At 42.1% G+C, this 14,088-nt stretch overlaps 1 protein-coding gene across 4 annotated transcripts in view; it reads left to right on the top strand.

Annotated features, from left to right (window-relative positions):
* Positions 1–8,441, top strand: part of FMNL1 (formin like 1) — a 419,565-nt gene extending 411,124 nt beyond the window's left edge. For all 4 annotated transcript variants that reach the window (XM_086923863.1, XM_086923862.1, XM_086923864.1 and 1 more), the window contains one exon: positions 1,222–8,441. Coding sequence is in view for 3 of the 4 variants with exons in the window: in XM_086923862.1 (XP_086779988.1) it covers positions 1,222–1,325 (104 nt within the window). In the remaining variant the exon portion in view is untranslated. The remainder of the gene's footprint in view (positions 1–1,221) is intronic.
* The last annotated feature ends 5,647 nt before the right edge of the window (positions 8,442–14,088 follow it).

The following is a 14,088-nucleotide window of genomic DNA, read 5'->3' on the forward strand; positions in this document are numbered from 1 at the left end:
TGGAAGCTTACTCTAAGATTTAATTGACATTCATTTTAGATTAATTTTTGAAGACATTTAGATTGTTTAGATGTGATGATGGATAACTTCTAGATTAAGCCTGTTCACCTGCAGGATAACATATCCATTGAATATTGGAGTAAAACATTATTTTATGGTGTGCATACAAATGACAATTGTAAGGTTTCTTTGAGGAAACTGTGCAATAAATATACAGAAGAATATTAGATTGTTTCATTCTCACTGGATCTTTTCACTCCTGCAACTGCGATACGCAAGACCTCCCTTTAAAAATGGAGGCCCACAGACATTAGACTGAAGAATTTAAACGAATAGTTATTCTCACCAGGAAATAATATAATCACTAGAGATGTAACAGGTGGAAGTGTTGTGCATCTCAAGTGAGAAAAACAATCTTCACAGATGTAATAATATAAAGAAAATTACAGAAACCTTAAGAGCTGTATTCTCCTATTTGTCTCATGCTCTTGCGTGTATGCTCAGTCAGGAAGGCTTTTGTGATCTTTGTACTGGTAGTTTTTGCTGAGAAACAGCTTCCCAGCAAAATCCCATATGATAGCCGGTTACCTCGTTAAAGCGGCATCCTGATTTCAGATCTTCAAGAGTATTGTAAGATATGGTGAGAGAAATAAGACAAAGAAAAAAATAGTCCATCTTGCAGAGAAATGTTTATGACTGTTAGGTCTGATGAAAAGTCATTCTTATTGCATGTGGTAAACTAAAGGTTCATTGTGCAGAAACAAGCTTATAAAGCCCTCCAGCCCTCAGTTTATATGGAAACTTGGAAGTTTGTTTAAGGAAAAGCTTAATTCTTCCATAGAGGATGTTTTGAAAATGTATGCTTTCAGTCATAGGCAATATGGAATGATCCTAGGCTGTCTGCCTAGTGAAAAATGAGGATGCTTTGAAGGTCTCAGTAAAAGGAGTATCCTGTAACCCATAGGGTCCAAGCATAGAGGATGTTCAGTAGTATTTCATGTTGCAGCAACCAGATATAACTATTTCTGTTTTTGCTAGCTTTCTTACAAGTTGAGATTCATGTATGTGCGTGTGCATGCTTAATACTTTTTATGGTAAAAATAATCCCTTTTGCCACAATGTTGGTCAAGTCAAACAAATAAAGATGTTTATGTTCATTGTGGTGTTTCCAAAATTATCAATGTAAAAAAACGTTTGACAAGCAACATTGTCTCTGTGCAGATCTGCGAAGCCAGCCATACAGGAGGGCCGATCCAACCAGACGCAGTGCCAGGAAGCGACCGAATGGACAAACGTTACAGGCACCCTCTGACGTCCCTCTCTAATAGACCTTCCTCCGTCAGCACAACAGAAGGGACAATGTTCATACTGGATTGTGGAACTTTCTACCCCTTCATTGAAGGATCATTGAAAGACTCATGAAACACAGTCAGGAAACAACAGCCATTTTTGGGAGTAGAAGATGCCTTGCTCCTTCAGCAGCGTAATTGAGCAGCACACAACTAGAGCATCTTGGATGCACAGGCTGTGTAGCCAAGAGTCCACCTCACAGGTGCCCCAGAACACCAGGGACTGAAAATAACTGAAGATAGATGGCACTGCCCCTGGACATATTCCGCTATAGCCCTTCCGTATAATAGTGCTGTGTTTCATTGAGATGCACTTACTCAGGACTGCTATGTAGACACATTTGCTCCCAACAACATCCTTACATTCACCACTCATTTAAAATCAATATTGTTACTGAAGCTTTGCTAGCAGCAACATAGCGGTTGCCCTACTATGGTCTTAATGCAACTAGCATCAACTTATTTAACAACGCTTACCTCACTTCTACCAAGAACAGTATTGTTCCTATCCCGCCACTTGGAACACCCTTCCCTATTCTAGACCACCGTTAACAACAATACACTTATCAAATGTAACTCACTGTACTCCTAGAGATTCTGACCAATGACAACCTAACACCAACAGCCTTATCAAAGCTAAGTAGCGACTGGCCCCACTAGCACCATTCTGAAGGAAACTAATGGTTAGAAGCATGCCATATACGAACGCCTAAACTTGTACATATGAACTCAAGTCAGGACAGATCTTCTCCATAACTACCCCACCGCTTACATTAACATATCTGTGAAGTCACTACATTGGCAGTTGGGAAAGAATGGCATAGGTATGTGATCCCTGTAGTCCACAATTGTTTAACAAAACATGATTACTAACAGAAACCAGAAGGAAAGACATCTTTTATCCAAGCCTTTTGGCTTAGCCCTTTCATTTTCTTGGAAAAAACAGTGAGGCTCTGCCTTTAATATGGAAAATAAATCGCCATCAGGGTCTTTCACCTCAATCATTGTAGCCCTAAACCCAAATCATTCTTGCATGAACCGGGGTGCCAAATTCAAGTAACTTGAGGAGTAAGCCAGGAGTCACAGGTTTGTCACACCGCTTTCAGGAACATTTTGTGACTCAAGCCCATAATGTCTCTTTCCATATAATTATTTTTCTCCAAAGTTTTATATAGCAGTTACTTGACCGGAAGGTATCAAAGTGCTTTACATGAGCACCAGTTGCATTACAGACGGACACATTCACGTTTTCAGGCACAGGTAGATTGAGTGATTTGCCCAGAATCACAGGATGGTGATCGTCCCTTGCCGACTTGTACCCGGTTCCCCAGCTCCAAGGTTGGCCTCTGTAGCCGTTAGGCTACATCCTCTCCCATATGACACTGCTGATTCCAAGGTTCTTACTGATGCTACTTTGCCACCAACAACACTCTCATTAAAGTTGTCCTACCACAGACGCCAACTTCGTTACTAATGGCAATACACCAGAGGCACCAATACTCTTACTAAAACTATGTCAGAGCTATTATCAAAATTGTTATGAGAGCCATCTAATACCTGCGATTGTATTGCTGGTTAAAGACATACCACATCTGACTCAAATTGTTTTTGAGGAAATCACAACAAAAATGACGTTGTACGGTTCACAGCCCGGCTAAGTCACGTCTCCCAATCAGGAGCAACCCCCGAGAACACCCAGAATCAGAACTATATCAATTTTCAGAATCATCACCACAAAGCAGAACCATTAACTCCAAAACAATTTCTGGAATTCAAGAAGGAGTGAAACTGCAGGAGGACAAGCAGAGATGCGTATTTATTTAGAGTTGCACAGAGGCAGAACCTCTACCAAAATTACGAGTATGTCGATGTCGAAGGCACACTAAATATGGCCGAAAGGACATCTCCCACTTTTGGGCAGATATCCCACTCCGCCAAACTCTAAAGAAAGCCCTAAGACTCCACATTACATCAGATTGAGAGCCAAATGCCACAATACTCACACTTGTCCCCTCCCAGTAGGCAAGTACACAAGGGCCCAGACATGCCACAGAACCAATTACCCCAATGTCTCACCCTCAGTATCATCACTGCGAGGCATGGAGCATCTTGATTGAATGAGAAAAGACAGGAAGTGCTAAATGGACTTAGTGTGTGTAAAAGTGTATTTTTTCCTCTCCAACTCAACTCCTGTCTCCAAGCGGCGACGAAACCGCACCACACCCTTCATATCAGACAGCTCTTTCTATACACCCCTCACAACAAATGCCATTTCTACACATCCCTGACGTAGGACCTCATCTCTCAGCTCATGAGACCTTAAGACAGACATCACAAGTCCATCCATGTTTGGCTCTATTATAGGCAGGCAATAAGCCTTCCTGAGATAAGGATCTGTTTCCATCTCTGACTGATCACTCAGTGACAACAGCAAACTTGCAGCCAGATTCACATGTTCCTACGGAGCATCAAGCCCAGAAGACAAAGTATTCTACATGAGGATTCCCTTGTCAAAATAACAAAAGTTTTCAGCCTCATTATATTTTCCTCCACACAGTCCCTAAACTCTTCAGTCTCTTTATCATTTTTATTTATTTATTTTCTTTTAAAAACTCTTCAGCCTCAGGTAAACATCTCCAAAGTATCTTCGTGTCACTCAAGCCCCAGTACAATATTCCACATTTGTCACAGTTTGTACCAAAGATTTCAGACTTCTGTAGAAGACCTTAATCATTGATGCAATGACCTTCACTGATTCTTCTCTGCAGTCAGATCTCGCAGACAGGTCAGCAGGCAGGGATTTGAAGAGCATTTTCTCAATATCCAATTGTAAGCCCTCCAGAGGAGTCTCCTCCTTAGTAGCCCCCCATCTCTTCTTCATGGAAGAAGTGCATGTCTTGAAGAATTTGCAAGTGTTCCCTTTTGCTTTTTTGCCAGCCATGTCTTGGATCTTATATGATGCAGAGCACACAGGAGGCAGTTAGTAGCTACTATTCACTGCAACTACAGTCAGCAGACCCCAGCTGGGGTTCGGTCTTGCCAGGGAGGCTCTTAGGGACAGCAGCGGATGTCAGACTCAGAAAGCATCACAGCGAAGAGAGATGAGGGAATAAAGAGAGCTGTGCCCCGGCTCATTCTGCAGTTCTTCAGTACGGCACCACCACCAATTCAGATTTTTCAGGTGCCTCTCGTCTTTTCCAATTAAATCATCCAAGGGAGTGATTCAGAACTTAGAAGCTCAGCCACTGCAGGCGAAGGAGAAGGGCTGAGGATGGAAGCTCCAAAGTCCTGCAGCTATCATGGTGCCCCGCGTGCTCCCAAATCCAATCCAAAAGTTAATAACATTGTCATACTACCCAAATACATTCTTACTGAGTACGAAACTTCTCTGCAATTAGCTTTGGAATCCTTCCTGAAACTGTATTTCTGCTAACACCATTATATTTATTTAACAATAAAAGCTACAAAACACACATTGTACTCCCTGATCTTTAATTCATATACTTTTCCAAACTAGCTTGCCAATGACAACACTGCTCTGCAAAGGAAGCCACTGCAATAGTAACAGCAAGTAACTCATTCTACCTCAGAGATTCTCTACAATTAGCATGGATATTACCAATGGCCTTACCAAGGACATTCATCACTAACATTAATGTCAATGGCGTGAACTCCAATCTTTCAACCAGGGCCAGGAGTGTAATGAACTCCCCTGATATCTTAATTGCCCCGATGGAGTACACACCATAATCAAAGTAAAGCCTTTGACATCAACAATAGTTTTCTACTTCAATCATCAGAAGATATGAAAAGTCATACAATGCCTGACAAAGAAAACCTTTCCAAAGACAACCATGGGGGACACCATACCATACCATACCATACCATACCATACCATAGGCATCTCTCACCTGACTCCAAGAGCCTTATCAAAATCAACACATGGTTATCACCAACACTCTTACCAAAATAGTACCATTGAAAATGGTTTCAGTACCTACGTAAAGAGAATAATACCAATATGGTGGTACCTGAAAAACCTAGATTACCTAGATTATATGGAGGTCATGATACATGTATATATCTGGCACTAAAATACGTAAGCTTTCTGAATCTTTTGTGACCAAATGCTATTCTCCTGACAGTAATTCAATCTGAAGAAGTGGCTGCTGAGGTATTGATAACCCCCTATCAGAAGAAGAGTTCATGGTGGTCCCATAAGGTTCTGAGTATGTTTGCAGCATTTGTGTATTGCTCACAATAGTACAATAAACTGTATTGCCACAAAGAGTGTAACCTAAAGGCACCCACGAGCCAGCTCCCACATTTCTCCTGACACCATCATTAGCTTTAGCAAAGCAATTTCACAGGTAGAACAAACAGCATTGCCAATATGTTCCTAGAACCAACACTGTTGCACAGCAAACTCTAACAAGAGTATCCCATGGCTCAGATCAACATTTACCTAATAAAACCACTCCCGAAAAAGAGCATTCTCCATGTGACTCTTTAGTAGCCTGATATCAATGACAGTAACAGTTCACTATCCTACATGGATCCGACAAATATTTGATAGGACGCTTCAGGAAATCCAATATTTATGGAGTTTGTTAGACACCTTTATTCTCAAGGAGTGTCAACACCACCACCTTCTTGACAGGAGAGAAGCATTCACCAGTGTTCTAAGTAGTGAAACCAATCAGGTGTAATCAGTCTTCACCATTAGTGACTGATGATGAAGATTTAGTGAGGAGAGAAAACCAAAACAATGCTCTCCATACCTTCCCCAAGTCAAGGTTGATCACAGACTAGCCTAGAAATTGGACCTGTCACCCATATGTGCTTTACAGCAGCAGCAAAGTACACCTAGGCATGTGCCCTCATTAGACTGGTCATGTTGGGCCTTCAACCTTCCCTGGAAAATACAACTATCATATTTGATTTTAGTAGAAAAGGTGTGGCTGCAACAGGGTTTGAGGGAGGCTGTATTTGTACTGTCCAGTGAAGCATCATTTTGAAGGCCAGAGACCTGAATCCTCAGGTACTATTAAATTATCTCTCTTTTATAATCAGGCTTCCAGAATTCTTTTTCAAAATAAATAAGAGATGTGCCGCCCTTCTTTGTTCCCTGATCCACATCAGAAGAGACGCTCCATAATCTAGATACTGGATGCGTTGTCATCTTTTACCAGGAAAGACTAAGAAGAAATCTTCTGAGCCCTGTATCACCTGTGAAGCAATGCCACTAGTAGTGAGGTTTCCAATCACTGACCGACTTCTGCCAATTCTGGAATGTAATCAAGTTCACTGCTACATAGTAATGTTACCTTCAATTGTTTTTCATATGCCTGTTCCTCGGCATACCAGAGTGTCTCTTGTTAACCCCAATAGTCATACTCCATCGCTGTTACCAAAACCCCCCATATCTTTCAGCAGCAGTGCTGCTAAAAGGCTGCCTGTCCTACGCCAACAAGTCATAAAATTGAAAACACCATGAATGTAACCAAAGTCCTCAACTACAAGCAGTCCTAAAGAAGCAACAAATCTCCTCGCTAACCACAACAACAGCATTATCCGAGCAGGTCCATGACTTAGAATCAACAGTCGTACCAGGATCATCCGTCATTCTCCCACCAGTCTGGATCCAGTGGAAACATCTGACGCCTATCACCAGGTGACTGTCTGCACCTCTAGTGGCCTGATTCATCCTGCACCTAACTGTTGTCAACGGGGTATGAGGTCTTCCGCAGCCCTTAATCTTTAGCATTCCTCAACATAGTTTGAGCTGCGTACTGGAAATAATGACATGTAATATCCTACCTCCTTCCTGACTCCAGTGAACGCCTTGGTCAAGCTTTGCTTCCCAGTGAAATACTGCGTGAAGTAATGTGTTTGTAAGAAATGCTCCTACTAAAATATGGCCCAAAAGGTATTTTTTGCTTTTCTTATTCCCACAAACCTACATTTTGCAGTGTTATTGCCTTTCTACTCTAAAACTCTGTCTACTTGATGAAGTTGCCCAAAGTCTATGAAACATTAAATTTCACAAACCCATACTTTAAAGGCCCTCCAGTCCTATCTTTTTTGATTTTATACTTCTCAGGCGTTGGACAATCCACTGAACTTCGTGGTGCTACAATGAACAGATGCTGCAGATGAAAGACTTGCCCAAGGCCGCAGCCCACCCAAGCTCTGAATGGCCGCTGGAAGGCCAACCCTAAATTGGATAGCTGCCAATGCCTGTGGTGGATATCTTTACTGAACTCTCTCTGCATCATATGTCCTTGTTTGCTGCGACTACTCGGGAAAAATCTCAACTTTCTTATTTGTGACTGTTATTCTTCCCAGGTGCTAGAGTGGAAGACTCTTTGCCCAAGACACATTCCAGAATCACAAATTGTAATCCGTTATGCACTGCTTGAACCTCTCTCCCTTGTATCATATTGTCATCTGGCTTTCATGCGTGCATAGAATGCTAACAGGGGGTGCATGTGTGCACACAGGTGATGTACTCATATACTGAGATATGTAGAACAGCGTAGTAAAGCTGCATACACATAGCATGCTAACATCATTCATAGTTCATGGCTGCATCAATGCTGACCTGGGGAAGCCAGACCAAACCTTCGGATCATCCTGGTGCCGGAGAGCACTAGATCTTTGCGCAGACCTGGAGTAGCCTCCTTAGTGATGCTCATATGATGTCACCATTGCCATCTTGAATCTGATGCAGACCGTTCATACAGTGTTCCACAGGTCTTCAGAACCACCCTGTGTCTAGATTTCACCTTTCCCAACTCACTTTAAGGTTAAAATGTAGGGCACGTAATGACGACGCCTATTAAAAGATGTTGACCCTTCACTATGTACAGAGACTCCCGGGTGGACAGAAGTCACAAATGTCACAACCCAGTGGGGTACAGGACACGTATATAGGTGTCTCAGACAATGATGTGTATAATTCTAGAACGACGTTCACTCCAGCAGCTGTAATAAGCAAATCTATGAATTGCAAATTTATATACGTTATTTTTATTTTTATATGCTAAATGTGAAAGCTATTGAAATAAACAACTGGAATACCCCCAAAAAGGTGATGGAGTATCATTAAAGCATTACAGTGTAGACAAACACTGGAGAAAGTGGAGAGTGGTACAACGGTGTGCTGGTTTTGTAGATGACTGGAGGTAACAGCGCTGCAGCAGCGCTGCAGCAGCGCTGTGCCATAGGACACGGACCATGAGTGGTGATGAGTGGGCATGTGTAGGGGGCGAGGTCTTAGTGGGTGGTTCTGGGGTACAGATCACCTCTCTCATAGAGGTCTCATAAAACAATAGGGTATCATAGAACCATGTACACTCATGCACCACAGACCTCTAGTATCTTCATGTTTTGCTTGGGACCACAATGCAGCACTTCCTAGCTGCAGTCAGCCTCTTAACATAGAGTGGGAGCTCTGCTGCCAGCCCAGGTTTGCACTATCTTTTGAGTATCTACCTGCAAAGCAGGTACCTTACAGTAGGGTGGATCTCTGTACATGAAGGGCACAGAAGGGAAAGGAAGTTAACACTACATTTGGCATCTACACGTAGGGATTAGGAACCATCATGTCATCCATGCACCGTGTCTCCAGGATAGCTGGTAGACATTATAGAGGGTTGATATTTAGTTGACAAGATACATCTTGAGCTCCTTCCATAGGCGAAGGAGAGAAGGAGATTGTTGGATTTGGATGTGAATGGAGTAGCAAATTGTCTTTCTTCTTACTTTCAGCTGTCCATAGGTGATAGTCATCTTGTTAGGGAGGTAGGATGGAGAGCTCGAGTTTACTCATTTAGGACATTTATACTGATGCTGGTGAGTAGACAGAGGCAATGAAGATGTTTATCCAGTGGGGGGATCCTGTTGAATATCTTAAGTCCTTTTAACCTTAAAGCCGGGTGGCCAAATAGGATTCCGGAATGCCGGCGAGCATGGCATGACTTTCATTCAGATGTGACAAGACCAAGGTGGTATGTGCTTTGCATTTTTACCATTTGTGCTCTCCTCAATTTATTCATTTATGCATTCAATCATATATTCATTCATTATAAATGCATGTCCCTTTTTTAACTAAAAGTATACAAAGTATTAAGTTGATAATATAGCAAGCTTCATACGTATACGGTTTCCTGTTTTCAGTTTCTATTTGCTGTGAATTCTGGTGAATGGTTTTTAAATTTGGAAAAATCAGTGATTATCAGAAGTTACACTTTTTTGCACTATAAATAATCATGGTGACTGCGAGTGCAATTATGGGGATACCCTATAAAATGTGATGAAGGGCCCCCAGTATCAAATGTCTCACACTTATTCTTTGGCCTTGGGCTGAATGGGGACACCCTGAAGGGTTGGAGCCCCATTAAACGGTGCCCTCCCTCTGTGTTGCCCCCCTCCTCTGCATCGCCGGGACTGCAGGGGTCTATGTTACGCCTCCACTTACAGAGAGTTTTATTGTATCGCCCTATTTAGTAGAGCTTCTGTTTTTAGGATGAGGAGAATGGTGGAGTGGAAGAGCAGGACAAAAGTACACCACGTCTCTTCTTGGTACTTATGGTTTTCTCAGCCAAGCCAACCCCACTATTTAAAGTGAACGGCCATCTCTTCTTCTCGTCAGCTCTAACTAACCTCTTCAAGCTTCATCAAGATTTTTATTTAGCCTATTGGTAACCATATATGGTTATAAACTCTCCATGTTGGACCACTGATTGACTATTGCAAGCCATTTTAGAGCAAGCATGAGGGTCATGGCTCCATCTCTGAACCCCATACTGTGGTATTGAGATCCTAGCTGTCTTAAAAGGGATGCTGCCCAGCCCAGCCAGCCAGCCTCCGAATATTCATACCCAGACCCTACCTGGCAGGTGAGATGGCACCGCTTCAGGAAAGTTGGCCCTGGGGAAACCCAGTGCACTTTCTCTATAGCTACTTTGTGGTTTACATCTCCGGCACCTGAAGGGTGTTGAACCCGGGTGATCTTTCACAATCCAGATACAAGCAATTGTCCTCATTTAGCCACAAAGTTGCATCTTGCTCCATGCCTGATAAGTCTCCTTCACCATGAGCTCCAGGAATGCGTAAATTGTCAAAATTTTACCTTCGCAGCGGGGCATGGACTATCCCTTATTATGCACCCACTTTATTTGTTACATGTTAATGCTTCTATACCACTGTCTGGCACAAGGAGCCGCAGGTACCATCAAGGAAGGGTACAGAAGGATCCGCGAATAACGCCCAAGTCTCAAAGCATCCAACTTTCACGGAGAAAGGCAATTGGTATTGCGCAAATTTCTAGCAGGCTTTGATGACCTGCCATATGCCATGGTTTTTACAGGCACAGGCCTCTCCGAATCTGTACATATTTTTCAGAGATTAAAAAGAAATGATAATAAAGGTGAGAGCTTAAATGTTTATTGCTGCAAAAAAGGGGGTTCGTGTTAGTTATTGTTGCTGATGGTACAGGCCCTTTCCATCAGTAACCTGGATTAGCCTGGACACGCAAATAATTACCCTATTGTACATGTAAACACAGGAGCGAATGTTTAACTACAGTGAGTTCCTGTCCTCTGATATTACCCCAGCAGCTCTGTGACACCGTGACCTCTGTCCCGAGATAGCGCAGGTATACGTTTCCATGTAAATGAAGTGAAAAACAGCACAAGAACTGTTGTCAGTCACGCCGGAGCAAGAAACGTGGAATAAAATTCTGTTCTTTCCTGTTTCGAAGTAAAAAAGACAGCACATTATCATGTTGGTATCATTTTTTGGGTTATAATCAGTTTTAACCGAAAACATGAAAGTCTAGATATATTTGTAGTGGTTTGGTCTAGATATATTAAGTAGCTGTGCAACAGAATTCACATGCTAATTTGCTCAGTTGACATCACAAATCATGACGTTTGACTCCAAGATAATGTACAAAATGGTTGCACAAACTTCTTGGTGACGTGGACATATCCAGGTTTCCAGGTGGAAAGAGGCGCACAGGTTCAACGCAGACATCTCGGCTCTGACAGGCATGGCCATGGAATTGTAGCTTGAGTCTTATCTGTGCTCTCGGAAACTGAAACCCAAACAGGGCCACAAAGCAACCTTGTCTCAGACGATGCATTCAGCAGCAGACAACAGGCTGAAAAACACCTGGTCCGGTATGCTTGTCAGGCCATCTGAGAAACTCCTGTAGGTGTGTTTGCTGCTGAATAGGTTCAGCTCAGCTAAGGCATAGGAAGGGAGGTGGGTTCCATTATAGATTGTTTGTATTAAAACTATCAACCGTGTTGCCATTTTTCATGATCTTTTGTTTTGTTGTTCATATTATCATATTTATAACATGTATTCATAAAATCTATACTAGGATGGGACATTAATTTTCATTAAGGCCTTTTAAAATTTACAGTGTGGATTTCTTGTGTGTGTGTGTGTTCATCCATGTGACAATGTGGTTTAGAACACACTAATAAAACGTATCCCATAAGCCTCATAGGCTGACCATTGTCAGGAGTGCTTAATTTGAGCCTGTGGTTTCCGTTGCTCGGCACCTGCACTTAATTGTCAACATTGATGCTTGTGACAATCTGCCAGAAGGTGGTGCTGTCTGGCTAATTTATAGCTGACGTCAACAACAGTTCATTATGGATTTAATATACAATAAAAATAACTATTACCTCCCACCCAAGCCATTCTTATAGCTTTTGGGGCCAGAAATAGTCTGGATTGTCACTCTTGGCAGAGTGTGATGGTTAGTAGTTGTGTTGTTACTGTCATTGGCAGCATGGCAGAGGCAATATTGGGTGCAAGCAGCAGTGACCTCCGGACAAGAGCCCTGGCACTTTTTTTTTTTTTTTACAAATTTAGCACTGGTTGTCAAATACACAATTATCTCAGCATGTGAGGTGGGAGGGGTTTGGGTTGCAGCCTGTATGACTTCCTTCCTCAGAAGTAAAAGGTTGGCAAAGCAAGAGCCCTGTTTAGAGTGCAAAAATGTATCATGGCGCTCAAAGTGTGACAGTTTCAATACCCCTGGGGACTCACACAAGACTGCACCAATTATTACTAACACCGACAGGCCTGTTTCATTGTTGGTTACCTCCCTCTCAACCTAATAGCTCCCTATGCGCTGTAGGGTCTGTTAAGCTTAACTAAAAAAATCTCCACTTTCTTTTTATCAGTGTCAGTCATATTCTGAATCTGCCCTAAAATGGATGTACAAATAAGAGTAAATGTTAGGGGTCCGTTGACATAGTACCTCACAGGACAAGGGTACCCGGAGGCTGGGGGCATTGTACCTCTTGCAATCTCAGCGCATGAAGCATGACCCTTTGTAATCATTTATTCATGGGTGAATGTTGATCCGGCAAACGTCACAACATACAGAGATACTGCTATTCCTGCAAATTATGAGCCATATGCAATACCCTACAGCAGTGTTTCCCAAACTGGGGTCCGTGGACCCCCAGGTGTCCGTGAAACATTCCCAGGGGGTCCTCAGGCAGCAGTTTTAAAAGCACTCCAAATTTCCTTGTACAATTAGCAGTTTTCAAGCAACAATAAAAGTGTCAAGATAACACCAGTGATTAGTGTACCTGCTAGAGAGAAATGAGAGTTTTGTCCAGTGGCAGGTTTGACTTATCTAATGTAGCACAGAGGGTTAATATGCCTGCTGCAAAGAATGTGTACCATGTATTTGAAAAAACAGTATTTTATGTGCATAGGTCAGTGCATTCCTTCTTTTGCCACAGAGATTCTTTTGTTACTCTTCAGCTCATAAGAGACAATCATAATCTAGCACAGTGACCTATAAATGGTCATGAAAGAGCTTCTTACACACTGCATGGTACAAGTTAGTAACTTATGTATTTTCCCAGTCGTTCATTATCCTGATGCTGCTAAAGGGATTTATTTGGGTGGAAATACATTTGTATTGTTAAAGTCAATGCTAACCACTGTGTTAGGTTCTAAATCCTGAGTTTCTGCTTTTACAGACCAAGCACTCTTTAAAAATGCCTACCAGTAGGAATGAAATGTGAATCCTACACCTTGTAGTCCTCTTTGCCTATGTAACATTTTCTCTCCACTGATTTACAAGTATGATTCATTGTCTCTATATGTGTGTGATGTAAAGTGCTCTGACATCCTACAATAGTATGAGAGATGCTATAAAACAAATAAAATACATGTAACAGATGTGCTATGGAGAAATGAGAGGCACTGTTGAAGGGTGATAATAAGGGAAGCATCGAAGAAGACCCAACAAAGATTGTTGTACCCTGGTGTACAGCAAGGTCATAATGTACTATTCTTTAAAAGCTAATACAATTCAATATATAATGATAAAGGTGTTGTAGAATGCACCATTGTATCCTAATTTTCCTTGGGAGGAGAGCCTCCCAAAGCCCCCTTTGTAGTGGCCAGCCTCACTCACTGCACTTGGTGAGCACTGTATGGGGACTGGTCTGAAAACATATTCCTGGGCTGCTTTGGGTTTCCACCCTGGCCCTGGCAGGAGCACGAGCCTTGTACTGCGAAATAAAAGTAACTATTTAAAAGGTAATCACAGCGCTGCAACACCAACCTTCCCATAAAAATTTTCCGCTTTTTGCAAACTCTTTTATTATAAAATATTAAAATCCTTAGTAATTCCAGTATTTGTTTTGTGTGCACATATGTGGTTTTTTTTATTTACTCTTTTAATGTTCGAAAT

This window comes from Lissotriton vulgaris, chromosome 5, assembly GCF_964263255.1.
Source record: "Lissotriton vulgaris chromosome 5, aLisVul1.2, whole genome shotgun sequence".
NCBI classification, from domain to species: Eukaryota; Metazoa; Chordata; class Amphibia; order Caudata; family Salamandridae; genus Lissotriton; species Lissotriton vulgaris.